Source organism: Mustela erminea, chromosome 11 (assembly GCF_009829155.1).
Source record: "Mustela erminea isolate mMusErm1 chromosome 11, mMusErm1.Pri, whole genome shotgun sequence".
In the NCBI taxonomy this organism is placed as follows: domain Eukaryota; kingdom Metazoa; phylum Chordata; class Mammalia; order Carnivora; family Mustelidae; genus Mustela; species Mustela erminea.
The window spans coordinates 62856314-62872440 of NC_045624.1; the positions used below are offsets into that span (position 1 = coordinate 62856314).

The following is a 16127-nucleotide window of genomic DNA, read 5'->3' on the forward strand; positions in this document are numbered from 1 at the left end:
CTTTACGATGGTAGTTATATTATTTATGGGTCAAAAAATGTTCAAATAAAGAGAGAAAGCCCACAAAAACCAAAGCCTATGGATTTTTTTTTTCAGCCCAAATAAAACTGAAGAGTTCTAACTTCTTTCAGCTTGCATCTTGAAAAAGATTAAGTTAAATGCTGACGGAACTATTTAGCAGTAGCGTTGTCACTGTGGCATGCAGTACATTTGTCACTGTGGAAGTCACAGCAGCTGTTAACTACCCAGCCTCTCATGAACCTTACTACATATGTGATGAAAAATGAGGGACTTCAAAATACAAGAAATTCAAACAGAGCTGATTTTAAGAAGACAGGACAAAAAGTTTGGTCTGAAATGAGATGATGAAAAATCTTAACAATTATCAACAATGCTACTTATGTGAAGCAAAGCTCACTAATTATTAGTCCTGCTACTCTGCTCCCACCTATTTTTTAATACCAGTTGACTTTAACAAAACAAGTCTGAATGTATCATAAGTTAATTCTTTATCAGTTTTCATGTATCATCCTTTACCTTGGTCGACTGGCTAAAAATTATACAAGCTATAAATTAGCTTTAAACAAGCTCTGAATCAGGTTAGAACTGGTTTTCGAATTAAAGAGCCTTCAGTATATTACAAGTTGCTGTCATTTTATTACCTCAATCAATTCTGTGTGGCCTGAGGTGGAAGAAAATGAATGCAGTCTTCATTTGCAATGGGTTTATCTCTTACAGCAGGCTCTGGAAATCACAACCACAGCAATGAATTGAAAGCTAAAGTTATATTTAACATTACCAATGTAGGAAATTGTGCTCCTTAACAAAGTTGAATTTGCAATGGAAAAAAAGACAATTCTTTACCGTGAAAAATATACAAAAAATTAACACTTGCCTAAACTTAAATTTTTATGAAGTATTTAAAGAATTATACTTAAAGCCAATATTCTATTAAAATAATTTTAGATGGTCCTCAAATGAAGAAAAATGTGAAAACAAGGAATGTACTGTTCTCAGTGTTTTGGAAATAGTAGACAGAAAATACATATATTTCATCTTTATCTTAATGAAAACCAATTCTTTTCTTTTTCTTGTGGACATGCATGTAAATGGAAGAGTGAATCAGGTACTGGTAGGCTCATCAACATTGTTATCAGACTCTAAAACACGGATAAAATAGCCCCCAAAAGCCCTCATGAGTAAGTATTATTATTGTCTCCATTTTAAAATGAGGAAATGAGGCAGAGAGATTAAGTCACTTACCCAAATTTATATAGTTACCTATACAATATGATTGTGAGTCTGTTCTTGAAGCAGACTATTTGACTATGATTACAGTAAAACTGAGAACATCTAAGGGACTAATTTCTTCTTGCACCACAAGAAGTAATGAGGGACACTGATGACAGAATAAAAACAAGTTTATAGGCCTTAGAAGGCTATATCAAGTGAAGAAAGAGTTCTAGTGCCAGTAGACAAAGAAATCAGGATATTTCTGTGCAAGTGCCCATATAATGTAAGAATTATTAGTCTTTCGATGAAGCTTACTTTTATTAAAAAGGACTTGTGTTTCTCTCCCTAATCATTCATTGTATATTGTTATACAGTTTGAGGTGACTTATATTTTATGCAAAATGCTTTTAAGTACATATATTTTAGCACTAAGCTTATTTTTTTAAAGATTTTATTTATTTGACAGAGATCACAAGTAGGCAGAAAAGCAGGCAGAAAGAGAGGAGGAAGCAGGCTGCCTGACAAGCAGAGAGCCCAATGCAGGGCTTGATACCAGAACCCTGGGATCATGACCTGAGCCGAAGGCAGAGGCTTTAACCCCTGAGCCACCCAGGCACCCTAAGCTTATTTTTAATCACTGAGCAGATTTAATGACAACGTATAATAATTTCTTAAGTGCTTAGTGATAGATTAATGAATGACTATAGGAGTACTAACTAGCACTAACCTGGTCATAGGTCTGCCATTAATTACCTATGTAACCCTAATGTGAATCTGAGGTTACTTCTCTGAGTTTTACCTTCCTTATCTGTAAAACAAAGCACTTTTACTGGAACTTTTTTTAAAAAAAGATTTTATTTATTCATTTGAGAGAGAGACAGAGACCGAGGGAGCATAAACAGGAGGAGCTGCAGAGGGAGAGAAGTAGGCTCCCCACTGAGCAGGGAACCTGATGTGGGGCTTGATCCCAGGACCCTAGAATCATGACCTAAGCCAAAGGCAAATGCTTACCAGACTGAGCCACCCAGGCACCCCTAAACTATGGACTTTAAATAGTGCCTCATGGGGCACCTGGGTGGCTCAGTGGGTTGGGCCTCTGCCTTCGGCTCAGGTCATGATCCCAGGGTCCTGGGATCCAGCCCCGCATCGGGCTCTCTGCTCTGCGGGGAGCCTGCTTCCTCCTCTCCCTCTGCTTGCCTCTCTGCCTACTTGTGATCTCTGTCAGATAAATAAAAAAAATCTTAAAAAAAAAAAATAGTGCCTCATTAATTTTAACAAATGTACCACACTAATGCAAGATATTAATAAAAGGGCAGGAATGAGGGGGCATATGGGAATTCTCTATAGTTGTCACTGAGCTTTTCTGTAAACCTAAAACTGCTCTGAAAAAAAATTTTTTTAAAACAAAAAAAATTTAAAAACATATTAGTAAGTGTTATATGTTTATATGTTACAAGTTTAACAGTTTCCTCCTTAGAAATTATACACAGTTTTCAACTTCCAAGGATTCCCCCACACTACTTCAAATACCAGAAAGGCCTTTGGAGTGTGGTAGCACATGGTAGCATTATATTTCCCTGGCTTCTTAAAGGTAGGTTTAACTATGTAATTTGTGGAATGTAAACTGAAGTGATGTGTCAATTTCCAAATATGATTTTAAAAGCCATTCTGCAATTTGCTGTATTTTCTGCTACAGTGCCAAGGACTATATACATATATTTATATATATAAAAAACTGTGATCAGTTTGGGTCCTCAAATTACTGTGATATGCGGAGTTGCTCTGCCAATCTCTAATGGCATGTTACTTGCATGAGAATTCAACCTGTGTTAATCTGCTAAAAATCTGGGATTTGGGGGTGTTTGTTACATAACTTAGCTTATCCTCACTTACATTCTAGTCAAATCCTACCTAGTTTTCATAATTCCATTCAAATATGTATTATTCACCAATTTGTTTTTGATTCCTGGAGTTGAAAGTAAACTAAATAAAGTTCCTAATCTCTAAATTTCCAGAGTACCTTCTCTAGACCTTCAAATGGCATTTAACGCTTTAATTCTTGTATTATGACTATATGCATAGACGTCTTATCTATCCTACTAGAACATTAAGTTTTTTAAGGGCCAGATCATGTCTGATTTTTTATTCAAAGAATTTATTTAGTTGAGAGAGAGAGAATGAGTAAGAATGAGCAGGGGGAGGGAGGAGAAGGGCAGAGGGAGGGAGAGAAGCAGACTCCAAAGGAGTCTGACATGGGGCTCTGTCCCAGTACCCTCAGATCACGATCTGAGCCAAAGGCAGACCAAGCCACTCAGGCAGCCCAATGTCTGATTATCTTAGTGTATCTCAAGCATCTAGTACAGTGTGTCGCATATCTTTTGAATATGATACAGATTTTCATTCAATGAAATCAGGTTCCTATTACAGACATACTGACAGAGCCAACAAAATAAAGAAAACACTGGTATAAGTATTTCTTCTCAATTTATGTACAAAAAATATAAAATAGACATTTTCTTTAAGAGTAGTTTTACCCTCTTAGACAACCCTGGTGTTCTTCATTCTGGAGGAAACGATTTCTTTTTAATATAAAACTGTATCTCTTTTCCAAAGAAATATACTATAATCAACAGGTACTCATAAATGTTAACAGAAATGCTGAGTGAACTAGACAGGAATAGAAACTATTCTAAGAAAAGATACTTTAAAATGTGCTGAACAGATATTATATTTCTTACTCTAGGTCTTTCATGCATATTTGGGTCATAGCTGGCAGAAATTTATGTTTCAGACATCATTTGTTGTTTCAACAAATAGCCTTGGGCATCTAAGGCAAAAAGTAGAACTATGCTACTTCTACTGCCATTCAGCAAAATAAAACTAAAAAATAATTTTAATAACAACTAATAGGAAATGAGCTAGCAGTAAAGAACTAGTAGAAGCAATTTTAAATCTATCTTAGAAAAAATTTTATGTAACACAGAGACTCCTTGTCTTCAAGAAAGTATGGAAGAAATACTCTCTGCCATGCACATTTGTAATCTAGCTGGTAAAAAGAACCCAGACATAAAAAGATAAGTAAGAATCCAAAGAAACATCTACTAAATGCTAAATGAACATTCTAGCAAAAAATGAAAAAGAAATTCAGTCTAGTCCTAAAGATTATAAATGGAAGCTTAAGCTGAACAATTAATTTATTAATTTATAATTAAATTAATATTTAATCATATTTATAATAGAGAGAGGAGAGTGAAGCAAGAGGGAAGAGGGAGAGAACGGGAGACAGAGCTATTTGCGGTATTAGTATGGAGGCAGATTTCAGATGGCCTTGGAAGTCACGGATAAAACCCTGATGTCTGTCCTCTAGTACGGACAATGGAGAACTCCTTCCTGGAGTTTTCTAACCTGGAAGGACATGTGAAAAATGGTCTTTCAAAAATAATGATTTGGAAAAGTTTGTAGATTGGCTTAATGAAACCTAGATTATGAAGAGAAAGGTGATTTGGGGAATAAGGAAAAAAAGTAAACAACATTGCCACCCCCCCCCACCCCAGCTTTGGAGAGAGGAAATAAGGGACTGAGGTAGGGAAAGTAACAAAGGTTTAGTAGGAGAAGTATGAAGGACTATTTCTAAGGTTGAGAGGAGATACAATGGGGATATGGGCCCTTTTCCTCAATGATCTTAAGAGACAAAGTCATCTTGAAAAAATGAGGCTGTTGGAAATAAAACTGAGACTTGAAATAGGTGGCAAAGATTTGATACAGTTGTTGTAAGAAATTTGATAAGGAGCTCACAAGTGAACATAAGTCCATAAATTCCTCCAGTTATTTCTGGCCAGAAAACAAAAACAAAACCACAAAAAAAACCAGTTAAGATTAAATAGTACAATGGATCCAGAGAAAGCTGGGGAATTATAATAGAGGGCTCTAATGCTTTTTTAGAAGTGTAATATTAAATGCCAAAAAAATACTTTAATAAGGGGAGAGTGATAAAATCAGAAGGAAGATGAGGGCCTAGGGGTCTTGAAGAGTTGAGGAACTAGAAGAATGTATTTGAAGTAGAAAAACTAAGAAAAATCATAATTTGAGTTATAGAGATTGGGTATTTGGTATACATTAAAGGATTCATGGTGTGGGTGATATTTTCTCTATCATAAATGGTTTGAGATTTCATTTTTGTAAAGATATGCACTGATAAAATATTTCAAAAAATATTTACGTCAAAGTCTCACACACATAAAAGAGAAAACTGAAGACAGCAAAGGTGAGACAAGAGAAAAGGATTTCTTTAGAAGAGGAAGTTTAAAGGGAGTAGTCCCCCTATGAGAAGGATTTTCTGAAAGGTACTCAGAGAGTTTGCCCCACAGGAGTTTGAGAGTCACAGAGAGTGAATGGTGACGCCACTAGCCGCAGTGGTAGAGCAGCAGAGAAAAAAATCAGGACCACAGATGGAATGCCTGCCTGCTTTTCTAAGCTTGCAGGGCAGGGGTGTGTGTGTATGTGCTTATTTTAGGAATAAAAAATGATAATGAGATGTGAAAGACAGCAAGATTCTAGTTATCCAGAAAGGGATTTAGCCAAAAAGGACAGAGAGACTAGCGGGAATGAGGTGATGCCAAGCAAAGAGGAAACAAAAAGAACTTAAATTCTAAACATGTGTCCTAAGTAACGCACAGGAGAAGGCATCCAACTCTCACTCACATCAAAGGAACTGCAGGTTGGCAAGCCTTAACAATATGAGATCACCAAAAACCCACAAAAGAAAGCAAGAAAAAGACTCAAAGTCCAGTATGGCCTCCATCAAACTAAAGCTTTTCCAGTTTGAAGCAGGCCTCAGCTCGGGAGAAAAGTTTTGAACTTCTTGAGAGAATGAAGCCTTGACATTATACCAGACTGGATTTTTTTATATTAAAAAAATGACTATTAATACCTTAAGGAGACTGGAAAAGCAGTCACTGGAGAAAAGCAGATCCAACACAGCTTGTTTAAAGGGACTAGGAAGAAAGAATTAAGTTGCTGTTTGTATCTTGTCTTAAATTTTTTTTTAAGATTTGTATTTATTCATTTGTCAGAGACAGAGAGAGTGTGAGAGAGAGTGCACAAGCAGGGAAGCACAGGTAAAGAGAGAAGCAGACTCCTGCTGAGCAAGGAGCCTGACCTGAGCAGAAGGCAGCTGCCTAACCCACTGAGCCACACAGGCCTCCCTGTTCTTATCTTGTCTTAAATTCAAGATGGAAATTTACTTATATTTGAATAAAAATGAAAGATCAGTATTTTAAAAAGAGGAATCTGGATAGTCTTCAAAGTATTTGACACAGAGAACAGATAAGACCACCTCTACTTTCTTATATAGTCTACTTAAAATTAATCTGTGGATTTTTTTTTTTCAAATTGCTACAGTAAGTAAAATAATAATATTAATTTAAAAAACAACTAACTATATTTGACACTATTAGGGAGGTTCCTATCCTAGGGAAGATTTTTACTGATAAAGGACCACAAACACATAGAGTATTCATTACATCTCAGGGGGAAAATGAGGGTGGGTGAACGAATAAGGAAGAAAAAACTGGTGTATTTTGGAACAGCTAAATCATAAAGAAAAAGTTTACCTCACTGCAAAAATTAGATTCATGAGTAGTAGACTTGGGAACACTCAAAAGAAGTGGGAAATAAAACAGTACTTAATATAGTCATTATGCTGCAAACAGGTTAAAGCTTCCACATTGTCATTAAATGTCACAGGGAAAAGACAGACAAGTGTCTAAATTATACAGTACTTCACCTTCTCGTAAAAGAAGAGAATGTTTTCTGAAAATACCCATTTCCTTCATAATCCTAAGTGACTTGAAGTACAGAAAACCTAGTAAGTGAGAAGTAAACTTAATGACTGGATACTCGAATACATTTTAAACTGAATTATTAAGTAATTATTTTTGTTGTTGTGGTTCATATGTTGAAACTGCTGCATTAAAACAAGTAAAGAATGCTAAAATACCTTATATTCATGACTTGCTTTAAACTACCTTGCTGCACTTTGGAAACTGATTCACAAATATCTGGTAATCTAAATCTAGAAATCTGATCTAGAAACAGAATTTACACTATACAATAATGTAATGTCTTTGAAAGTTGAGAAAATAGTATAATCCCTTAGGAACACAACAATGAACTGATAAAAATGCATTCATGCAGTCTGAACTTTTCAAAGTGATTTTTAAAAACTGTAACCTCTATATGCATACTTTAAAGAGTTTTCAAACCAGCGAACCAGATAATCATTTGTAGCCATTATTGAAGGTACATTTAACAAAAAACCAACTTAACTCCAATGAAGATATAACACTACAACATAAACCTTTAAGAAACCTTCAGAGAAAACATTAAAGTAAATTGTATCTTAGATGACCAGAGTTTAAATTTAGCATATGAATATAGTTCAGAGGGAAAAGGGAACAATATATTAAAGCTAAAAAAAAAAAACTTGTAGAAGTCTGAAATCACAAAAGAACATAGATGGCTGAGCTAGGTCACAGGTGGAAATACGGCAGAACACCACAGTTACACATGTGGATCTGTAGCTGCCAAGAATTGGTGGGGGAGACGTTTTTTAACATAAATTAAAAGTTAGGTAATAAGTTCATACTCTCTGGCTGACAAAAAAAATTAACGAAAGAATTAATCCAAATGAATCTAAATTGCATTATAATTAGTATTTGGTCCATGTATGAGGTATTGGTTTTGAATAAGAAGGAATTTTTTTCTGTAAAAGAATGCTGATATTAAAAAATATATATTAAACCTTCCAGTTTGTACACAAAGTGGCAGACACTGCACAAATCATAACATTCTTAAACTATCTTTGCAAAGAAACTAAATATGGCTGCTTTTAGTTTCTTTTCACAGTACAGGTTTTCAAACTTCACAGTTAATGACAAACATTAGATGCAATATCTGATTCAGCAAAAATATAGTACTTAGTGCCGAATGAAAAAAAAAATCACTTTTAGATCCCTTTCCCTCACCTCCCTCCAAGTACAATAGATTAGATACTGCTGGGTCTACATAAATCATCTATACTGTGAAGTGGTAACTCCCTTTACAAAAATAATCATTTCATTCAATTTTATGAAGAAAGGAACTTGAGACGTTATGGTCTATCTTCTACACCTTACAGTAGGACATCTTTAATTAATTCATCTGTTTAAGAATTACCTCTAGGCTTTATTGATTCCCCTATTCACTAAAAACACCAAAAGAGATCCCACTTAACAATAAAGGTATTCCCTTGTCCTGTTATAGTGCTGTTTATTTATAATACAAAATTATCTGAGTTTCTACATTACCAAAATTTACAGTGACTTCAGGACAAAATCTAATTTGAGAATCTCATGCAAGAAAGAATAGAAAATACCTATTTCAATATGGGAAAGTGGGGCACCTGGGTGGCTCAGTGGGTCAATACGGGAAAGCAAGTTTCTAAAACAGACTCCAGAATCAGGAAGGTCTGGGTTTGAATCACTGTTACACACTTATATGTGGAATCCTCCTCTGTACCTCACTTTTTTCCCTACACAAAGGAGATCAAAACAGTAACTACCTTGAAGACTGTGGTGAGGAGTAAATGAGATGGTATGTTTTAAGTGCTTAATTAATGCCAGGCACATAGAGGTACTCAATAAACGTTAGCTGCTATTATTATTTCTAAAATTATACTTTATTTTAAATATGTTCAGTTTTTTGACCCAGAAATTATACCAAGAGTATATCTGTGCAAAGAAATGTACAGTACTAAAAAATCTGGTCAAAAAAAAAAATGTGGTTAGAAAAAAAAGTATCTAACATCACGGAAAATGGTCCCATACAGTTACAATTTAAAAAATTATGTAACAGAATACATATGATTGAAATTTTTAAAGAGTAGGTTGTAGTAGGATATACTATTGAAACATGAGCAGAAATGTGATGCCTACAGGTACTATAATTGCAGGTAATTTAGAGGATTTTATTTATTTATTTGAGAGAGCACGAGTTGGGGGTGGGGGAGAGGGAGAAGCAGATTCCCCGCTGCGCCAGGAGGCCGATGTGGGCGCTCAATACTAGGACCCTGGGATCATGACCTGTTGAAGGCAGCTGTTTAACAGACTGAGCCACCCAGGTGCCCCCTGCAGGTAATTTGATTTTTTTTTAATGTTTTTAAAATTTTTCCAAATATTCTCTAATGACCATGTATTGTATTTGTAATAAATTTAAAAAAACACAATGTATGTAATTTCTTTTCTGATTCCAATTCTCTCCAGAAAAGCTGAGTCACAGAAAAGAAAAAAATAAAGATAAAAAGACAAGCATACATTTTTTTTAAAGCAAGGTTTTATATAAAGGATGTTAATTATATTAAAAACTGCTATTTTGAATTATTACTCTCTAGCTTTAAAGAAAAAAACTTAAAAGAAGAAAACTCAAAGTCTGACACTGCAATTACATGTTTAATCACATGTCCAGAATAGTATTTCATTTGGAGATCAAGTTGATAAGTATTCTCCTACTTAGATAAATTGCTATTTAAACTTTGTAGTAATTTTGTTTTTCCCCAACTTTATTGAGATATAATTGACATATAACACTGTGTAAGTTTTAAGGTATGTAATGTGTTGATCTGACACACATATATTGCAAAATGATTACCACCATTGTGTTAATTAACATATCCATCACATCACAATTACCATCTCCTTTTTTGTGATGAGAACACTTAAGATCTACTTTCTTAGCAACTTTCAAGTATATAATACAGTATTGTTAACTATGATTAATATGCTTTTCATTAGACTACCAGAACTAATTCTGCATTTCAAGTGATTACACCATTTTACATCTTCACCCAAGACTCACTTGCTCCTCTTTCCTGTTAGAAGTTGCTACTGTGCTGGGGCGCCTGGGTGGCTCAGTGGGTTAAGCCACTGCCTTCAGCTCAGGTCATGATCCTAGGGTTCTGGGATCGAGTCCTGCATCGGGCTCTCTGCTCAGCAGGGAGCCTGCTTCCTCCTCTCTCTCTCTGACTGCCTCTGCCTACTTGTGATCTCTCTCTGTCAAATAAATAAATAAATTCTTAAAAAAAAAAAAAAAAGAAGTTGCTACTGTAAAATTTTTTAGTTTTTCCTCAGTCTACTAGATGGTAGAAATGGACAACTAAAATTTGGTGAATTTATCACTAAATTACGTCTTAATTATTAGGCAAAAAAATTTATTTAAAAATAAATATTTAGTAAAACATATTTAATTATTTTTCAAAGGATAAGATTTTAAAAGGCAGAAAGTCTCTCTTTCTAAGAAAATTAACTAAGAAAAAAATAGGTGGGTTAGGGCACCTGGGTGGCTCAGTCAGTTAAGCATCTGTCTCTGCCTCAGGTCATGAGCCGAGGATCCTGGGATCGAGCCCTGGGCTCCCTGCTTCTCCCTCTCCCTCTGCCTGCTGCTCTCCCTGCTTATGCACACATTCTCTCTGTGTGTAAAAAAAAAAAAAAAAAAAAAATACATCCTTAAAATAGAAAGAGAGAGGGCATCTGGGTGGCTCAGTAGGTTAAGCCTCTGCCTTCCACTCAGGTCATGATCTCAGGGTCACGGGATCAAGCCCCACACTGGGCTCTCAGCTCAGCAGGGAGCCTGCTTCCCTCTCTCTCTGTCTGTCTGCCTCTGCCTACTTGTGATCTCTGTCAAATAAATAAATAAAATTTTTTTTTGAAGTAAAAAAAAAATAAAATAAAAATAAATAAAATAGAAAGAGAAAGAAAAGGAGGAAGGAAGGGAGGGAGGGAAATTGGATCATTAAACCTAAATCTCAAGTTTTCTTGTAGCTTTGGGTATGGATGCTGTCACCTGCAAAGTAAGAAAAGAAGCCTATCAAAAAGTCCAAAGATATATATGGTCTCCTAAGAAGAGAGAAAACCAGGAGAAAATAAGTTCACTGAAGGGGCAGGAAGGCCGTTTGTAAAAAGGAGGAAGTTACCACCAGTATCAGCTGCTGCAAAGAAGAAGAAAAAAGATGAAGCGGAGCAACTGGGGAAGATTCTGCAAATCTTGGGGGGAAAACTGAATTTACAGCTCAGAGAAGATCCTGAAGATGTTGCTGAGCAATTCTAGAACTCGAAAAGAAGAAAGGGAATATGGTATATTAGTAATCCAGGAATGCTACTGTACTGAATCTGAATCAGGTATCATCAGTCTACCTTGAATCTGCCCGAGGAGGTTTGAAAGACAGTCTGTACGTACAGTAAGTGGATATCTGGAGTAGAGACAAAACTATTTGTTTCTCTCCCTCTCCCTCTGTCCCTCCCCTGACTTGTGCATGCACATTCTCTCAAATAAAAATCTTTAAAAAAAAAGATATATCATGGGTGCCTGGGTGGCTCAGTGGGTTAAGCATCTGCCTTCGGCTCAGGTCATGATCTCAGAGTCCTGGGATCAAGTCCCACATCGGGCTCTCTGTTCCGCAGGGAGCCTGCTTCGTCCTCTCTCTCTGCCTGCCTCTCTGCCTACTTGTGATCTCTGTCAAATAAATAAATAAAATATTTTTTAAAAAAAGACATATTGTTGTCGTATAAGACTGATGAATCACAGACCTGTGACCCTGAAATAAATAATACATTGTATGTTAAAAAAAAAAGACATACTGAAGGCACATAATCATGTTATGATATTCTAATTAAGTTTACGCAGTATGCCCTAAAAGTTAATAACCTTAATATCCAGGCTTCACAAGGAATGTGAAAGACTAGTCCAGAACCTCCCATATTTCCATCCTTAGGAGTTTTCAAACATTATATGATAAAAGGATGTGTTGCTGATATATGCTTGTTCTCTATAATCATTCATTAGGCTTGATGCAATCTTTTATTATCAAAAACTGTATATACGTTGACAAGTAGACTCAAATTTTCTTACATCTGTCTTCAATGGTTTGTTAATTTTAAATTTCATTTTATTTACTTCCTATTTTCATTTCAGTTTCAGGTTTATAGTTTTCATGACCTTCCTTGACCAGGAAATAATATCCCTCTCGACAGTCTATGGAAATTTCTTCTTGTATTTCTTTACCTATTAAGAAAATCTATCTTTAGTTAAAAACAAGTTTCCTTTTATCCCCATGCCAGTTTTTTTTTTTTATTCAATGCATGGCAGAACCAGTGGTTTAAATATGACAGTAAACCTTTATTTTCTAAATAATAAGGAAACACATTAGTGTATGATCTGTGTGATTCATAGAGGACCATAATTCTATATTCAACATGAAACAGCCATTACATCAATATTTAAAAAAAATGATGTGCTAATGATCCACAATAGACTTAGAAAAAATACACTATAAAATAAAATAATATGCAATTTTCAAAGTTTAGAGAGCCATAGGTACCTTAGTTTAAAAAACAGATGAATTATAAAGACAGCTTTCATGACCTCTTAACTCTAGCAAGAAATTTAAACAAATGGACTTTTTTGTGAATGGAAATGTTAGACATGACCTTACTCTATTTAGTGTGGAACTCTGAAAGAGGCAAGAAACGATTTTTACTTGGTACGTGAAGACAAAAAAATAAAACAGAAAATTGCTGAAGAGCAATTACTTTTTAAAAACATTTCTTACATTAAAAAATCAGAACATTAGGACTAGTTTTGAACTTTTCTCTTTGTAACTAAAATGACTGTTTATTTTTAAGAGTAAGAAGAGATATCATTTACTGAGTATCTCTATTGTTCCAAGTATTGCCATTAAACCTTTCACAAATAAGCAACCTGAAGCTCACTGAAATGAAGCAACCTGCTAAAGGTCACAAGCATTGTCAACAGTTAATATCTGGACCCAGTCTGTTTCTTTTCAAAGCTCATAAAGCTGTTTATTCTACACTGTACTGCATACTTAGACTTTCCCTATATTTTAAGTTACTGTTCTGTTATTCAACAATGCTTCATATTTTAAGAAACTCCATAAATTTAATAAATAAATAAATAATAAATAATAATAAATAAATAAAATCTTTTAAAAAAAAAAGAACATCAGGATTAGAACACTTAAATATATTTAACTTAAGAGCTCAATTCCATTAACTTTCAGAGTCATTCTTTGAATTTTCTTAGCTTAGATTTGAAGAAGCCTTACCCGTAGATAAACAGTACTTCTGCAACCACAATACATAGGAAAGAAAGAAAATTTTTAACAAACAAGTAATTCCACACAATGATGAAAATAGTTAAATGTTTAATAAATTAGAAGGGATAAACTGTCTGTAGCAGGAATATATGAAATCTCACTGTTTTTTGAAGCTAGGAGTTAAACCTTTCCTATTATTTACGTTAGTTCCATAGCTCTGAAAATGGGCTAGCTTATTCCAACTAGGACCATCTCTTTGTAGCAAACAAGGTCTCTCACCCTCATTGTATATATAAATACTGGAATAAAAACGTCACATAATTAATATATTCTACCTTCCTTCTAAATTCTTACATTAATATATCACATAATCCAAATTTAATAATGCTGGGTTAATAGGTGAAAATATTCTTACTAACTTTTTAAAATCTGTAATGAAAATCCTTTAGCCTAACTACCAGATTTTTAGTAGATGGCTTTTTCCTCCTATATTATATATATATATATATATATATATATATATATTTAAAAAGTGATTTAAAAACTAAAGGATAGAAAAAAGGAAAAACAGAAGAAGAAAAAAACTAAAGGATAGTATAAAGTTAGTGAGTTTTTTTTTTTTTGAAGATTTTTTATTTGTTTATTTGACAGAGAGAGATCACAAGTAGGCAGAGAGGCAGGCAGAGAGAGAGAGAGGAGGAAGCAGGCTCCCTGCTAAGCAGAGAGCCTGATGCGGGACTCGATCCCAGGACCCTGAGATCATGACCCGAGCCAAAGGCAGCGGCCCAACCCACTGAGCCACCCAGGCGCCCAAGTTAGTGAGTTTTGAAAGACATTCCCTTGTATGGCACCCTACTGTACTTTGATTAATTATCTCTTAGTTATGAGTAAGTTTCTTATCACATATGGTATTCCATAGCATGCTATGCAAATGCATCAGCCCCACATGCCATCTAAATTAGAATACAGTTTGGTTTTTCCAGTTTGTAGTAAGTTTAATATAAAAAGTGATTTAGTTTTTCAATTCTGTAAATTATTAACATAAATTAGACAAAATTATGTTAATATTTTTGTCTAATTTCAGTGGTTTCAGTAATTTTTTTTCTGTGAACATGATGTTGAAATATATACAAATGTATGTCATGAACACTGACAAACTCTTCCTGGAGGATAGAAATCATATTTTCAGAAAGATTTGTAAGGAATATCTACCCATGACATATCAAAGCATACAAATATGCTTAACATTAACTACACAGTCCCTATGAAAATTACCTTATGTTACAGAACTACACAGATCAGTAGAGATTCCAATTCTACTATAAAGAATAACCACAAACAATCTTTCTTTAGCTCAAACTGTTACTTGATAAAAGTACTACCTGGAATAGGTTTCAGAAAATGTCTAGGACCATCAAGTAAAGAACCTCTGAGCAAGCAATAATGACAACCAGTTCAGTATACAAATGTTCAGTTTTTAAAAATACATTCTACTAAAAAAAACAACAACAACACAGTAGCCAACTATTATCAGTGGAACCGTTAATGATTATACTTACTGAATTCAAAAATCATTGTTACCAGCCTCAAATTACAACATCCAAAAACTAAGGGCTTAAATAAGACATTTATACAAAAAATTCTGCCTGTCACAGAAAATGCTGAAGTAACGGCCAATTGCCTGAACTTAATCTAGATATAAGGTAGAAGATCCACTGGAAGACTGTGGGCTTTATCTCACGTACTAGTGAAGAGGAAATCTAAAGTTTAAATATGTAACTATAACTATCATCAAGGATAACTACACCAGTTTTAATTCTCGGATTTTTAGTAAGTCTACAAACTACCACAGATTTATTCTATGGTATTCTACTGTAAGATACTGTATAAACAACTTGTCTCTAGACTTTTACATACCTGTATCAGTAAGCAGGCAAATCAAAACTCAGTAATGCTAAAGCACTGTTGTAAGCTTTAATGCTTGTCATAAAAATGCTAGGAGAATACTAGGTAAATGGTACAATTTTTACAAATATCTCAGTCAACCATGCTAAATCCATAAACTTAAAATTTAAACTAATATTAAATAAAATCCCAGATATCAAATCAATAGTTAAAATACTCTTAAAAATTCCCAGACGTTGGGTGCCTGGGTGGCTCAGTGGGTTAAGCCACTGCCTTCGGCTCAGGTCATGATCTCAGGGTCCTGGAATCGAGTCCCGCATCGGGCTCTCTGCTCAGCAAGGAGTCTGCTTCCTCCTCTCTCTCTCTCTGCCTGCCTCTCTGCCTACTTGTGATCTCTATCTGTCAAATAAATAAATAAAATCTTAAAAAAAAAAAAAAAATCCCAGACGTCAAATCGATAGTTAAAATATTCTAAAAAAATCTTTAACAGGTAAGTTATATAGCTCAAATTTAAAAGCACTTTAAATAATAATTTAATTAAAAAAAATTTTTAATAAGAATTTAAAGTAATCTCTACCCTCAACATAGGGCTCGAACTCAAAACCCTGAGAATAAAAGTCCCATGCTCCAACAACTGAGCGAGCCAGGTGCCCCTTAATTTTATATTTTTCATAATTTTCATCATAAAAAAATTCAGACATCCAATTCTACCAGGTTCAATTAAATGTGCTTGTTTAATTTATTGTGGCAAGATACTCTTTGGAGAAATTGTTTTGTTTCAGTCTTAAAGGGGCAAAATTCACAATGAATATTTTATTTGAAAATAAGCACTTATATATGTACT

General features: G+C 34.5%; 1 protein-coding gene across 1 annotated transcript in view; it reads right to left on the bottom strand.

Annotated features, from left to right (window-relative positions):
* Nucleotides 1-205: 205 nt before the first annotated feature.
* The window catches only part of PHF14 (PHD finger protein 14), a 170767-nt gene continuing 154845 nt past the window's right edge, over nucleotides 206-16127 (bottom strand). The window contains exon 19 of the mRNA XM_032303977.1: nucleotides 206-744. Coding sequence (XP_032159868.1) covers nucleotides 733-744 — 12 coding nt within the window. The 3' untranslated portion in view covers nucleotides 206-732. The remainder of the gene's footprint in view (nucleotides 745-16127) is intronic.